The sequence below is a fragment of the Taudactylus pleione genome, unplaced genomic scaffold (assembly GCF_031769625.1).
Source record: "Taudactylus pleione unplaced genomic scaffold, aTauple2 ptg000462l, whole genome shotgun sequence".
NCBI lineage: Eukaryota > Metazoa > Chordata > Amphibia > Anura > Myobatrachidae > Taudactylus > Taudactylus pleione.
The window spans coordinates 1503361-1518419 of record NW_028284864.1 but is presented as its reverse complement, the minus strand read 5'-3'; the positions used below and the strand labels follow the sequence as shown (position 1 = coordinate 1518419).

The following is a 15059-nucleotide window of genomic DNA, read 5'->3' as shown; positions in this document are numbered from 1 at the left end:
GACTGAACCAAAAATTCACCTCCCCCCCCCCCCCCCCCCACATTTTTTTTATTGTAAAATAAAAAAATGTGTAGTAACCATTAAAATGCTAAGGGTTAGGGTAATTTGGTTACAAATGACTAGCACAATACAGCATTATCTAAGTGTTTATCTTATTCTGGCTTTTTCAGTCTCAAATGTAACATTTTCATCCTAGCTTTGCATCTCATAGACCAGGGATATTTAACCTGCAGCCGAACTGCATGCTCTGCCACAGTTTTGGAATGCCCTAATCTCAGAACTGTGGCAGGGCATGCTGGGATGTGTAGTTCCACAGCAGCTGGAGGACTGTATGTTTACTACCTTGACTTTAGCCAAAAAAAATTTTTTTCATGTTGCTAACCAGAGATTTTTTTAGGCCTAAAATAGGTAAAAGCTTGGGAACAAAATATTTTTTTCAAAGTCTAATTAAAAAAATTAAAAATAAATTGACACATCTCAGTCATCTGCTTTTTTTTTTAAATTACTGGCATTTAATATGTACGTCCCGCAGCAAGACTGAAGCCCGAGAGAGTGGTACCCTGAAAAAGTCGCCATTTCACATTTATTTTCTTCTGGTTGAGCCCTCCACTTTCTTAGCCTTTAAAAAGTGAGATCAGGTAATTACATTTTGTTCCAAAAACCCTTCCAATCCTGAGATGTTTGCATTTGTGTAAATGCATGAAAATCTCTGTCTGTCATGATTTAGAGTTGGCTGCCATTTCTAAAATGAAGGGAGTAAAAGAAAAATATTTATGGGTTAGAACTATTTCCATATAGGAGTGATAACAGACAAAAAATAATATAATTTATTTTAAATAGTCAAAGCAACCTGTATTGGACCACTTCATCAGGATTTACCCTTTTCATTATATGTACACAACACCAAGAAAGGAAAGAGAGATAAGAGTACCCTGAGAAGTTTGTTTTAATTAGGTAGATATAGTTAGCTATATCAAACCTTTTAAAGAGGGCAAGTGATGAAGTTGCCCATAACAACCAATCACATTATAGCTATCGTTTTATAGAATGTACTAGGTAAATGATACTTGTTGCTATGAGCAACTTATCTTTAAAAGATTTGAAAGAGGACCTGAGTGTAGGTATGGTGTTTATAAAGTGCCTGCAATATTAAGGACCTATATTCTTGCTTCTAAGACAGCATCTCACCTGTTTCACAAAGTGGGAGACCTATGTTGCTATGGGCAACTTCTCTACTCTTTTTAAAAGATTTAATACATCTCCACAATCACCTAAGTACTTAAAAACAAGCGTGTTGCTAGTTGAGATAAGCGCCTCGGATTTATCTTAATCTTCCTGCCAAGTGGTTTTAGCTTAATCTTCCCGCCAAGTTCTGATCTCGGAACGAGGCAAAACGTCACAGTTGTCCATGAAAGATGAAATTCTTCCTGAGATCCATACTTGGCGGGAAGATCTGAACCAAAACCAAACCGCTCATCTCTAGTTGGCTGTTTCGGTGGATGGAATAATCATTGTAAGTACATACCAAAGGTTCTGCTTTACGCCATGAAGTAAAACCAGGCTGGTCATTCAATACCACATAAAAATATATATATTCACCTGCTAAAAAAAAACAATATACTGTAATGTTCAGCCGTGACCAAAAGTTTTGAGAATGACACAAGTATTGGTTTTCACAAAGTTTGCTGTTTCTGTATTTTTAGACCTTTGTCAGATGTTACTATGCTATATTGAAGTAAAATTACAAGCATTTCATAAGTGTCAAAGGCTTTTATTGACAATTACATTAAGTTTATGCAAAGAGTCAATATTTGCAGTGTTGACCCTTCTTTTCAAGACCTCTGCAATTCGCCCTGGCATGCTGTCAATTTCTGGGCCACATACTGACTGATGGCCGCCCATTCTTGTCTAATCAATGCTTGGAGTTTGTCAGAATTTGTGGGTTTTTGTTTGTCCAGCTGCCTCTTGAGGATTGACCACAAGTTCTCAATGGGATTAAGATCTGGGGAGTTTCCTGGCCATGAACCCAAAATTATGTTTTGTTGCCCGAGCCACTTAGTAATCGCTTTTGCCTTATGGCAAGGTGCTCCATCATGCTGGAAAAAGAATTGTTCGTCACCAAACTGTTCTAGGTTGGTTGGGAGAAGTTGCTCTTGGAGGATGTTTTGGTACCAGTCTTTATTCATGGCTGTGTTCTTCAAAATTGTGAGTGATTTCACTCCCTTGGCGCTGAGAAACAACCCCACAACAGGTCTCAGGATGCTTTACTGTTGGTATGACACAGGACTGATGGTAGCGCTCACCTTTCCTTCTCCAGGCAAGCGTTTTTCCAGCTGCCCCAAACAATCTGATAGGGGAATCATCAGAGAAAACAACTTTACCCCAGTCGTCAGCAGTCCAATCCCTGTACCTTTTGCAGAATATCAATCTGTCCCTGATGTTTTTCCTGGAGAGAAGTGAATTCTTTGCTGCCCTTCTTGACACCAGGCCATCCTCTAAAAGTCTTCGCCTCACTGTGCGTGAAGATGCACTCATACCTGCCTACTGCCATTCCTGAGAAAGCACTGCACTGGTGGTGCCCTGATCCTGCAGCTGAATCAACTTTAGGAGACTGTCTTGGCACTTGCTGGATGTTCTAGAGTGCTCTGAAGCCTTCTTCATAGCCATTGAACCTCTCTCCTTGAAGTTCTTGATGATCTGATAAATGGTTGATTAAGGTGTAATCTTACTAGCAGCAGTATCCTTGCCTGTGAAGACCTTTTGTGCAAAGCAATGATGACTGCGCGTATTTCCTTACAGGTAACCAAGGTTAACAGGAAGAACAATGATTTCAAGCTCCACCCTCCTTTGAAAGCTTCCATTCTGTTCTAACTCAGCATGACAGAGTGATCACCAGCCTTGTCCTAGTCAATACTCACCTGTGTTAACGAGAGAATCACTGACTAGATGTCAGCTGGTCCTTTTGTGGCAGGGCTGAAATGCAGTGGAAATGTTTTGGGGATTAAGATCATTGTCATGATAAAGAGGGACTTTGCAATTCATCTGATCACTCTTCATGACATTCTGGAGTATATTCAAATTGCCATCATAAAAACTGAAGCAGCAGACTTTGTGAAAACCAATACTTGTCATTCTCAAAACTTTTGGCCATGGCTGTATAATCTACATGGTTTACAAATTCAGTATTGCAGTCCCATCCTGCAGTTCTGCTAATTGGGCATGAAAAACGATATAGGCGGATGAACCTTGAACCACCTGTAGCAGTTGTTTATCTAAATAATAGTGAATATATGCAGAGTTATTAGTAGCAGCCACTCCGTGTTGAAAATATGGTAGTTAAGCCACTTAACGGTTAAGGCAGAGGTTCCCAAATACGTTCCTCAAGACTGCCAAACAGTTCAGGTGTTAGAGACATCCATGGTTGAACACAGGTGGTTACATCAAATTGAGCTACTAATGTTGCGGAGCCTTGAGGACTGCATTTGGGAACTTCTGGGTTAAGGAATTGTAAGAAAAAACAAATGAGGAACTTTGGTAATTAGGGGGCTTGAATGTCCTACATAAAGTACTTGGACATCCTGGGAAATGAAAAGGAAACCAGCCTACAGCGATTCTCCAATGTGAGCTTTGGCTGCCGCGTAACATTGGGCCTTCCAAAGTGCGCGATGTTTAGGTTAACCATTGGTTTCGCATGACTTGTAAATCAGATGTAAGTGTACAAACCGGTAATTGAAAAGAGCGTTTAATAAAAATCCATTTAATGTGACTTTCTTATGGCGATGTCTGCTCTAGAGCTGCATCCATATTAATGTTTGTGGTGCTTTCTCCTCCATCCACTAGGGGACACTGGAGGTTTCATGACCGTGTGCTAAGTGGGAGCTGGCACTTTAAAATTTAGAAGTGTGACTAGCTCATCCCCCTCTATACCCCCCTACAAACCCAGAGTTAAATTGTGCCCGAGGGAGCTGGTCATATTTCCAGACTTCTCTTTAGGGCATATTAAAGTTTTATAGAAAGAAGAACAGTGCATGAGGAGATGACAGGGACCGGCTTCCCCTGCCTGTCTGCACCGTTGGAGCTGCCAGGGAGCCCCGATCGCAACTGCTTGCAGTTCGCGCATGGGTCTCCGGCTATAGAGACCACTGTCTCTGGGGATTGTATCGCATGCCTCTGCGCGCATCGCGGTCCCCTGCTAGCCTGACCCGCACTGGCAGTTTGTAAGTATGCTCCTGGCTCCCTGATTAGCAGGGTGATCATAATTTCCAACAGCGGTCTGTAGATGGCAGCAGAGCACCGATGTTTTAAAGGTGCCATAGCGGGGGGCGGAGCTTATCACTGGAGACTGCACCTTCCAGCTGCCCCAGCGCTTCAGAGAGGCCTGCTACGGAAATCCCTCTATCACTACTGCTGCTGCTGCTAGCTACGCTGAGATAGCCTAACCTGACTCTAAACTGCTAGGAGCGCTATTAGAGCAGGGGTGGTTCTCCTTATCTGCCCTTCTCTCCTACCTCTCTACATATCTCAGTCTCTTCTCTTTAACACTGTCCACTAAGCTATTGTGGTGTTTGTGTACCATGGCTGGAATGGGCTCTAAGGCTTCTCAGAAGTAATTTTCTTGCACAACATGTGCAGAAAAGTTTACACAAGGGCAGTCATCTAACTCTCGGTTGTGTGACAATTGTGATCCAGAGCAACAAGCCCAAGAATCGCAACGGATGCTAGAACCGCCATCTTGGGCGGCACTATTTACATCTGTTATGTCACATCTGTCTACCTAGCTGGAGCCTTCTCGTAAGGATAGAGAGGCTTCCAGGTTGTCTTCTCTAGAGGAACTGGCATGGGCAAGGTCCTTAGCTTCAATGGAGGGGATCACAAAAGCCCTGGCACCGTCCTGTGCCATGTCCGTCTCACCTAGGTCTCTAAGAAGAAACTGTTACCCTCCAGTCGGAGGAGGAGGATATGCCTTCTCTAGAAGAGGGCGAATATATTCAGTATTTGGCTAGCACATCACCTGTTGCGGAATTGAACCACCAAGAGTCCAGTCGGACAAAAATGGGGTGGACATAAACCCAACAGGCGGCAATGAAGGAAGTAAGCCGTATCCTGCTCTGGGCAGAAAAGTACACGGTGGCGATATCGGCAATTTTCATTCCAGGAGTAAACAATTGGGAGGTAATCCCTACTATGCTCCGAGCCCGGAAAGAGGTTACTTCAAAACACTACCACCGCATTTGGTAGGCTTATGTGACATGGTGTGAATGGCGGGGGTCGCCTCCTACAAATTTCAAAATAGCCAGACTCCTGCTTTTCCTACAGGTGGGTTTCTCAGCCGGACTACGTATGGGTTCCCTAAATGTTCAGGTTTCAGCACTCTCCATCTTCTTCCAGAAGAAACTGGCTTTACTTCCGGATGTTCAGATTTTTCTGCAGAGGGTTATCTGTTTACAACCACCCTTGGTACCTCCTATGGCCCCATGGGAACTAGATCTAGTCCTTTCTTTCTTACAGTCTTCTCTGTTTGAACCATTAGAGACTGTGGCGTTTTAAGTACCGCTCATGGAAGCTGGTACTTCTCGCTGTAGCCTCAGTCAGAGTTTGTCGGAACTTGGGGCTTTAACCTGTCGTCCTCTATACTTGGTCATTCATGCGGATAGGGCGGTACTTTGTACGAGGATGAAATTCCTTCCCAAAGTGGTTTCTGCATTCCACATAAACCAACCTATTGTGGTGCTGGTTCTTCCACAGGATTCACCAACCTCAAGATGCTTGGACGTCGTTAGAGCTCTCCGGATCTACGTGGATAGGACTGCAGCTCTACCGAAAACAGACTCTCTTTTTGTCTTGTATGATGCTACTTGTCCTGGTTGGCCAGCTTCCAAATAGACGCTTGCACGATGGATCCGTCTGACCATCAGCCAGGCCTATGTAGCCTCCTCCAAGGACCTTCCATTTTCCATTACAGCACATTCCACTCGCTCAGTGCGTTCCCCTGTGGGCGGCTGCTCATGGGGTTTCCATGGAGTTTCTTTGCCGGGCAGCCACTTGGTCTGGCTGGCATGCCTTTGTCCGGTTTTACAGATTTTACACCTTTGCGGCCTCTGCGGTGCAGTTTGACCGTGTTGTTTTGCAGGGTTCTTAGCGCTCTCCCGTCCGTGATGGGAGCTCTGGGACGTCCCTATTGTCATGAAGCCTCCAGTGTCCCCTAGTGGATGAAGGAGAAAACAGGATTTTGGTACTTACTGATAAATCCCTTCCTCCGATTCCATAGGGGACACTGGACGCCCACCCTTTGCTGTTTTCTTCCTGCCATGGTTATTGTCATTATATGTTATGGCTGTTTTTGGTGTTTTCTTTGTTTTGCTGTCTTTCTCAGACTTGTTACACGTTCCATGTTGTGTGTTGTTATGTGTACTAGTTTCACCTCCTCCTCTTCCGTTTGTTTTTTCCAGCTCTCCTCGTGCACAGTTTACTAAGACTTGGGCTGTAGGGGGGTTTAGAGGGGGAGGAGCTAGTCACACTTCTAAATTTTAAAGTGCAAGCTCCCTCTTAGCACACTGTTTTTTTTCCTTTTCACTTTCTTGGGATGCATGTTGAGGAAATTCTGGGGTTTCAAGCTTCATCTTTCACTTGCAGTGCAAACAAAAAGAATGGCACTACTAACAGCAGGATTGCCTTATACATGATCTTCTATGTATTATACTGTATATCAATTATATATATATATATATATATATATTTTTTATTTTTTTTTATCAGATGTCCTGCCTGATTGACTCGTAAACACCCAGCCCAAACACCTGGACCTAGAAACATAAAAAGGAGGGAGAATATTCCTTCCATGATGTAGGTGCCCACTAAGAAGGGATTTTTTGAAATTTTTCTCCTAAGGGGGTGAAAAAGGGCTAAAATATTTCCTGCCCCTGTGCAATGTCCTAGCTGTCTCATCGTGCCTGCGGCAGAGTTCATTTTCAAACACCAACTGTAACTCTTAAGGTGCGTACACACTGGACGATTAGGAAAGACAGTACGATTACGACATCGTAATCGAACAGTCGTTCCTGATCCCCTGTAGTGCCTACACTGAACGATCAGTCGTTCAGTGCAGGCACACTTCATTCCTAAACATGGCCAATCTGTCGTTACCGGCAGATTGGCCTGCATGTTCAGGCGATGACAATGTCGGAAACTACCAGTGGGAGCGCGCATCGCTGATCGTTTTCGACAGCAGTGAGAGGGGAATGTGTTACTACAGTAATACAGAGGCGAGCGGAAAATGTGTTACAACAGCAGTGAGGGGAATGTGTTACTACAGAGGTGAGAGTGTATAATGTGTTACTACAGTACTGCAGTGGTGAGAGGATAATGTGTTAGTACGGAGGTGCGGGAGGGTAATGCCGTACTATAGGAGTGATGCATTACTGTTGAGGTGAAGGATTAAGGTGTTACTGGAGTGGTGAGATGGAAATAGAAACAGTAAAAATCTAAGGTCTACCTGGGTGAAATCGGGTACATGAGCTAGTCATATACAAGATTGCACCTCTGCAGCTGTAAAGAGGTGATTGCTATTACCATACATTCCCAACTTTTAATGATATGGATGTTAGAAGTGACCAAGGAGTTTTGTGACCACCTAAAATCATGAGGTTGTAAGCCAAGGACTGTTATACAGGTCACAGAATTCTGAGGCGCTATCTCAAATTTGTAGACTAGTACAGACGCTTTTGCAAATGTAGCACTGAAGTGCCTCTGTAACAGTAGGGTGTAGGCACTTCATTGGCAGTACCATCGTTAGTTTCCCCTCACCTCCCAAAGAGGTGCACAATAAAACTAACAATGTTTGCGGACGTTTTATTGTGAAGGTGCTTTGCACTGAATTGGGTTCCCCCCCTTCAACTGCAAAGCAGTCTGCAGTAAAGAGACATCTAGGGTCATATTACATTAAGCCTGAGGTCCTGTAGGAACCTTGGATGATGAGACTCTGGGATACTGCTGGTAAGAAATGCAGGTTATTTTTTTGTAAGCAAGGTTTTACATTAATACCTGGATGAGAACGAGGACCCAGTTGATGGTCACTGCTAATCAAATCTGCCACCTAGTGTTCCCATGATGCACTTCGGCTGATTTTATTTTTTAGGCTGCCTTGTTTGTATATTATGACGTTAGTGGAAGGTCTCCAGTTAGGCGGGGCTAGGGATGTTGCTGTGACTTGGGTTTTTGACTGTGGTATGACACCCATCCACATAAACTATGTGTTTTTAATGCTCTGCAATTAGACCTTTGTAATAAAAAATAAAAAAAATAGAATAGACAATTATTTGAGGTACAGTTAGTAAGTGAAAAATTGTTAGGTATAAATGCCCCCATCTGGGTAATGGCGTGCCGCACTTCACGCATAATGGAAACCTATTTTACAGTAGTGTAAGGGCAGCGTTTACTCCAACCGATTGTCCCCACAGTAGCCTGGATGCAGAAAAATGTAGCAGGCTGTTATGAAGGACGGTTAATAGGCTGGGAAGAGGGGGCTGTCATCTTAGCCCGTGGAATTCTTGCTTGCTCTCCAGTTGATCATTTGTCTGTCTTGGGGATATTTTTATGCAGCTTCTCTCCCCGGGAGGGGTAGTCTGAGGCATGGTGTACTCCTGGTGGGATACAAGGCCTTTTTAAATTTGGATCTTACTGCATGTTTCTGTTAATGGGTAGAGGGGTGGGCTTTTGGTGCTTTCTCCCTCGCTGACCTTGAGTCACTAGCACTGGCATTCCTTTGAAGAGACGAGTCTGAGATTGGCAGGCACAGCTGTGCCCAGCCGTTGGGGGCTGGGGCCAAATCTGTCTGCCTCTCGCAACCAAAGGCGTGTGTGTACTCCCTTCCAAGCTGGGGTACCTGTGTGTCTTATCACAGTTCTCGTGCTTGTTGAGTTGCACGTCAGAACTACAAGTTCCCCTCTGGAATTTTTTTTTTTTTATATCTTCTGGGTGTTTTCTACACTTGCTCCAGTAGCTGCAATTCCATGGACACTATGGGCATCCGCTGCCTGTAATCTAAGCCTCGTTCTGTCATCTGGGTTTTATGTTGCAGACTAGCGACTGTCATACACCGGATTTTATGAACCTTGTGGGTGAGGAAATGGGTCAGGACCAAACCAAACAGCAGATCCAAAAAGGACTTCAGCTCTATCAGTCTAACCAGACAGAGAAAGCTTTACAGGTCTGGACTAAAGTGTTGGACAAGACCACTGATGCTGCTGGCAAATTCCGGGTCCTCGGCTGCCTGATAACGGCCCATTCTGAGATGGGAAGGTATAAGGACATGTTAAAGGTAACTACACACTGACTGGTCTGTTCATTAGAAACCGTATATGTACTGATTGTAAGGGAGGCCCAGACAAATACAGGACTGGATCTATACACATAGCTGAAGGCACGTTGGTTGGTTTCTATAAGATGACTAGTGCATGACGGGCTTCCACCATTTGCAACTGCAGGTAAATATCACCTTGGTGCACTTTGTACTGTAGGTTATGACAGAGACACTTTAAATTCTAAGTTAAAAACGAATAGATTAGTGCATAGACAATTTGGAAACACAGGTTCTTATTAGCTCAATTATGAATAGAAACGTCCCTGAAAACAAGTCATGTAGAATACTTTGGTTCAACGTAAGTGGCCTTTAAACTGCAACATTCTAATAACATCCAAGGCTTGTGCCTCCTTTGCTATCGTTGCTTGCCCTCACTTCCTGTACGTGCTGAACAACCTGCTTTTTTAGAGTGGGGGGTGCAACTAAGACATCAGCTCTGCTATGCAATGTGCATTTCTGTTATGCAAGGAAGCTCTTAAAGGGCTACAGTCATCGAATTTGTATAATAAATTTGAATTTCTGATCAGATATGAGCTACAGTATTTTATATGGATAACGTCGCAGAAAAGCCTCTTTCCTATTTTATTTTTGGACTTGCAGCTGTTTCTTTTTTTCACTTGTTGCTTTTCACTGGGGTGTGAATAATATATAGCAGAGGTTCCCAAACTCAATCCTCAAGGCACACTAAAGGTGCATACACACGTAAAGATTTTCTGTCCAACCATCCAACTAGGTGATTGGTTGGAATGAAAATCTGGTAAGGTATGAAAGCAAATGACAATCAGCAATTTGCTCCCAAATGCCGGAAAATGGACAAAAACTGTTGTTTTGAACAAATTGTTTAGATCAAACATTTAACAAACTTGTCTGACGACCATTTTCATCTGTTTTCTGGCATTTAGGAGCAAATTGCTGATCATCAGTTACTCCCATACGTTACCAGATTTTCATTCCAACCAATCAACTAGTTGGATGGTTGGACAGAGAGTCTTTACGTGTGTACCCAGCCTAACAGTCAAGGATTTATGGATATTCATGGATGAGCACAGATGGTTAGATCAAAAGACTGAGGTACTAACTAATACCCCTTTTCCACCTAAATTCCGGGTCTGACCCAGAGTTGGAACAAAGTTCCTATCCGGATCAGACCCGGAATTTTGCCGGCGCCGACTCGGGATATTCCCGAGTCAGCGCCGCTCACACCGCAGTTGGGTCTGCATAGACCCGGCTTTTCCGGAGTGAAAGTGGACGCTTGGAGATGACGTCATCTCCAAGCGCCAATGAAGCCGGACCAGTCGGCCGGCTAGCAGCGCACTCCAGGTCATCGTGACCCGGAGTGCGCTGTTCTCACAGCAGGGTTTCACGGGCTACGCCCGTGTTAAACCCTGCTGGTTACCTGGGTTAGATTGCCGGGTCACTCGACCCGGCGATCCAACTCTCTCCCCTTTTACACCAGGGAGCTGCCCGGGTTAACCCTTCAAAAACCCGGGTTTTAGCTCCGGTGTAAAAGGGGTATTAGTCACCTTTGCCCAGGCATGGTTATCTTTAAAACCTGGACCATTAAGGTGCCTTGAGGACTGTGTTTGGAAACATCTATAGCAGTGGTTCTCAAACTCGGTCCTCGGGACACCACACAGGTCACGTTTTCCAGGTCACCCAGCAGCTGCACAGGTGTAGTCATTACTCACTGACACATTTTACTGACAGAAGTGGAGCTAATTATTTCACTCCTGATTCTGTGAGGAGACCTGGAAAACATTCACTGTTTGGAGTCCTGAGGACCGAGTTTGAGAACCTCTGCTCTATAGTGTGCAGTATAACTAATTAATTTGCAGGACCTTATGAAATAGACACGGTTGCGATTCTGGCAAGTTAGCCACCTGGTTAATCCACCTGGTTTTGCATTTTAAATTGTCGCATATAAAAATATGGACTAACTCACCTGTATCGCGCTGGTGCCTGTATCTCACAAGCTATTACATAAGCCCCATAGGTTTCTCTATAGCCCGGGTACACCAGCATCGGCCATACACCTATAGATTGTAAGTTTGCGAGCAAGACCCTCTTACCTCTTTGTCTGTTTTTTGCATTTCTATTATAAAGCGCAATGCAAGATGCTGGCACTATATAAAGAAATGTTTATAAACATACATGGGCCGGAAGGATCAACGTCGATTGGGGCCAGGGCCGGCTCTAGGGGTGTTCGACCTGAGCGGTCGAACAGGGGTGCCACCCATAGAAGGCTCACCCTTCCCCAGCATCCCAATTTCAGCCGGGACCCCTGGAGCCTGAATGGATGCTACGCGCATGCGCGCGGCATCCATTCAGTGCCGTGGGAGGGCTGGGGGAAGCCTGACATTATTTGGAGGTGTGCCATGCGGGCACGTCCCTCAGATAACGTCACATAAAGAGGTGTGGCCTGATAATTAGGTCAAATCCCCAATTTCGGGGGCGCGATGAGCGCAGAGCACTCGGCCGGCACAGGGCGTTATTAGCCCTGGAGCCAGCCCTGATTGGGGCCGCATATAGGTCCGGTCTGTCATGGCGTCACTATGTCCTATTATCTTCATTGGGAGATTATTGCGCACAAGGGCCCTGATTCAGAGCCATTCGCAAGCGGCCCGATGTTTATACACTGCGCGTGAGCTGCGTGCGCTAGCCCCGCCGAGTGACTGAATTTCAGTCGCTACATTTCTCGCAACAAGACGGGGCGGCTGTCGATGGTGAGTGACAGCTCGCCCCATTTTGTGGGCGGGCAAGGGGGTGGCTGGACAAACGCAGGCGTTCCCTTAGGAACGCCTGGCATTTGTAGGGAGGTCTTACTGACATCACTAATGATGTCAGTAGTGGACTTCCTGCTCTATTAGAGCAGGGAGTCCACTCGGCCTTGTGGCAGCCTAGACCCTACCGTAGGGTCTCGTCGCAAGGTCGATGGTCGCGATTATCGTGATGGTCTCCTGGCCACTCGCACAAGCTGTGGGTGGTCTCCCACAGCTTTGCGAGCAACCGGAGTAAAAATAATGCCCACAATCCCAGCGAGCGGGCAGCGGCAGCGAGCGCCTCTCAATCAGGGACAAGGGCTGATGGCGGTCATCCTCTGACTACATTTATCAGCATGTCTGATATTGATTGATTGGATTATTATCTGATACTGTGGTGGGCTGTGATTGCAGCAGCAGCTTGTGTAACCAGCGGCTTGAGAGCACAAAGTAGAAGCTAGCATAGGGCACAGTAGGACCTGGGTGCACAGTGATTTCAAATCTATAAAGTAGAAAAATGTCAGTTTAAATATTTTGTTGTTTTAAGTCCATAACAATGCTATATATCATAAACACCATAGAAATACGATTGTGCCTCTTTAAAAGAAACCTTATCTGGCTGTCTTTTTGCTGTAGTATGAATACCCGACGTCCGGTGTAATACTGTCCATGATTGGTTCATAATGGTCGGGCGTTGTCAATACTGCTGCAAATATATAACCTGCATCATGTAACTTTACCATATCTCTTAGCTGCTATAATTGGACTGTTCTATGCTCAGAACACAAATGCAGCCAAAATGACACTGGCTACCAGGCTAAATGTATTTATGTTTACCAGGATAAGCTACATTTGAGGAGCGGTAGAAAAGGCAGAGGCAGAACCTCTGTATGTACTGCGGATCTCCTCTACATGCTACAAAATGTTCTCACATGTCCCTCAGACCTTCTACATGCCAGAAAATGTTCTCACTTGCCCTCAGACCTACATGCCATTAAAAGGTCTTACATGTCCCTCAGACCTTCTACATGCTACAGAATGTTCTCACATGTCCATCAAACCTTCTAAATGCCACGAAAAGTTCTCACTTGTCCCTCAGACCTTCTGCATGCTACAGAATGTTCTCACATGTCCCTCAAACCTTCTACATGCCACAAAAAGTTCTCTTATGTCCCTCAGACCTTCTGCATGCTACAGAATGTTCTCACATGTCCCTCAGACCTTCTACATGCCATACAATGTTCTCCCTTGCCCCTCAGACCTTCTACATGCCACAAAATGCTCTAACATGCCCCTCAAACTTTCTACATGCCACAAAATGTCCACGCATGCCCCTTAGACCTTCTACATGACACATAATGTTCTCACATTTTCCTGAACCTTCTACTTGCCATAAAATGTTCTTACGTGCCTCTCCGACCTTCTTCATGCCATAATATGTTCTCATATGCCCCTCAGACCTTCATATGGCTAGAACATGCCCCACATGCTACTAAATTCTCCCACTTGGCAAAAAAGGTCCTCAAATCTCCAACTTGCTAAAATATTCTACCCCTAACACTAAAATGCTCCACATGTCTGCAGATATCAAATGTACTCCAAAAAGTCCCACATGCCCCCTCTCAATGGGAGTAACAGTGGTTACTCACTGATAACCTGTAATTATTAGTCATTAACTGAAAAAATGTTTTATTTATTTTATAGTATATTAATGTAACCCTGCCAACCCAGGCAGGGCATGCCCGGAAGAGCACTCTGTACAGAGCTATGGCATGCTAATCAGAATAATAATGGAATGTGGTGTGTTCCAATCCTTCAACTGCGTTTATCAAATTTCTCTGTGAAAATGCAGTAAAAAATGGGGTTATCACCTCTTGATACATGTACCCCTGAGATTTTATGTACAGTCCAATAAAAAATCTTCACAAGTTATTCTGCCTAGAGATAAAAATATCTCCATACATTTTTATTTAAATTGTTTACGGCGCATTACACATGCCATGCGGGAATTTTATGAAAACCAAAGGAAAGAAAGATTTATTCCTATTGTATTCTCAAAAATGAAAGAAAACTCGTTTGTTGCTACAGGCCCCACACATAATACCTGTTAACATAAATGGCCCTTAGCATCTAATGTGTCATCACTGAATTTCAGACGTGAAAAGATAAGAGCAATCTTCAAGGCAGCTACTGAATACTCAGTTTCATGTGTTATGAACTCATTGTACGCATGAGACACTGTCTGTGGCATCATCAAACTGCCTTTGGGCATAAACTGTACAGCACCTGACTGCCTCTGAATTATAACACGGTCCACAGGACAGCCCCAACAACAGCTGGGCTCAAATACCTGGAAGTAGGAGAAGGAGAAGGAGGGACTCATGTTCACATACAAAATATTCTTGAGGAAATAATTTGATAAAGGAACGGTAACCTCATTTTGTCTTTGCATCATTTTGCACAGAGCAGTGAACGGGCATAGCACCTGATTCAGATTTGGGAATAGAGGCCCTGATTCAGAGCCGGTCGCTCTGACAGACCGCTCGCTCTGAATCAGGGCCGGTCTTTTTTTTTTTTTTTAGAACGGCCTCCTGGCCGCTCGAATAGCTGTGGGTGACCACCCACAGCTATAGCGAGCGGCCATGATGATGGTCGCGATGGTCAAGACCATCGCGACCATCGGGCTTGCGACGAGACCCTTGTGGTAGGGTCTCGTTGCCGCAAGCCCCAGAGAGATTTCGGCTCTAACAGCCGGAATCTCTCCACTGACATCACTTGTGATGTCAGTGGGGCCGGCCCCAAATGGTAGGCGTTCTCATGGGAACGCCTCCGTTTGGGCAGCCACCCCCGGCCTGCCCACCAAAGGGGGCGTGCTGTCACTCAACATCGACATCACGCCCCCTTTGGTGCGAGACCTGGGGCGACGGATTGCCCGTCGCTAT

At 44.9% G+C, this 15059-nt stretch overlaps 1 protein-coding gene across 2 annotated transcripts in view; it reads left to right on the top strand.

Moving 5' to 3' along the window:
* Window positions 1-8878: 8878 nt before the first annotated feature.
* RAPSN (receptor associated protein of the synapse) overlaps window positions 8879-15059 on the top strand; it is a 61101-nt gene continuing 54920 nt past the window's right edge. Inside the window, exon 1 of one of the 2 annotated variants that reach the window (XM_088448624.1) lies at window positions 8879-9316. In XM_088448624.1, the coding sequence (XP_088304750.1) occupies window positions 9068-9316 (249 nt within the window). In that variant the 5' untranslated portion in view covers window positions 8879-9067. Of the gene's footprint in view, window positions 9317-9399; window positions 9483-15059 lie in introns of those variants that run through there. The other variant, XM_088448625.1, reaches the window with a different exon arrangement.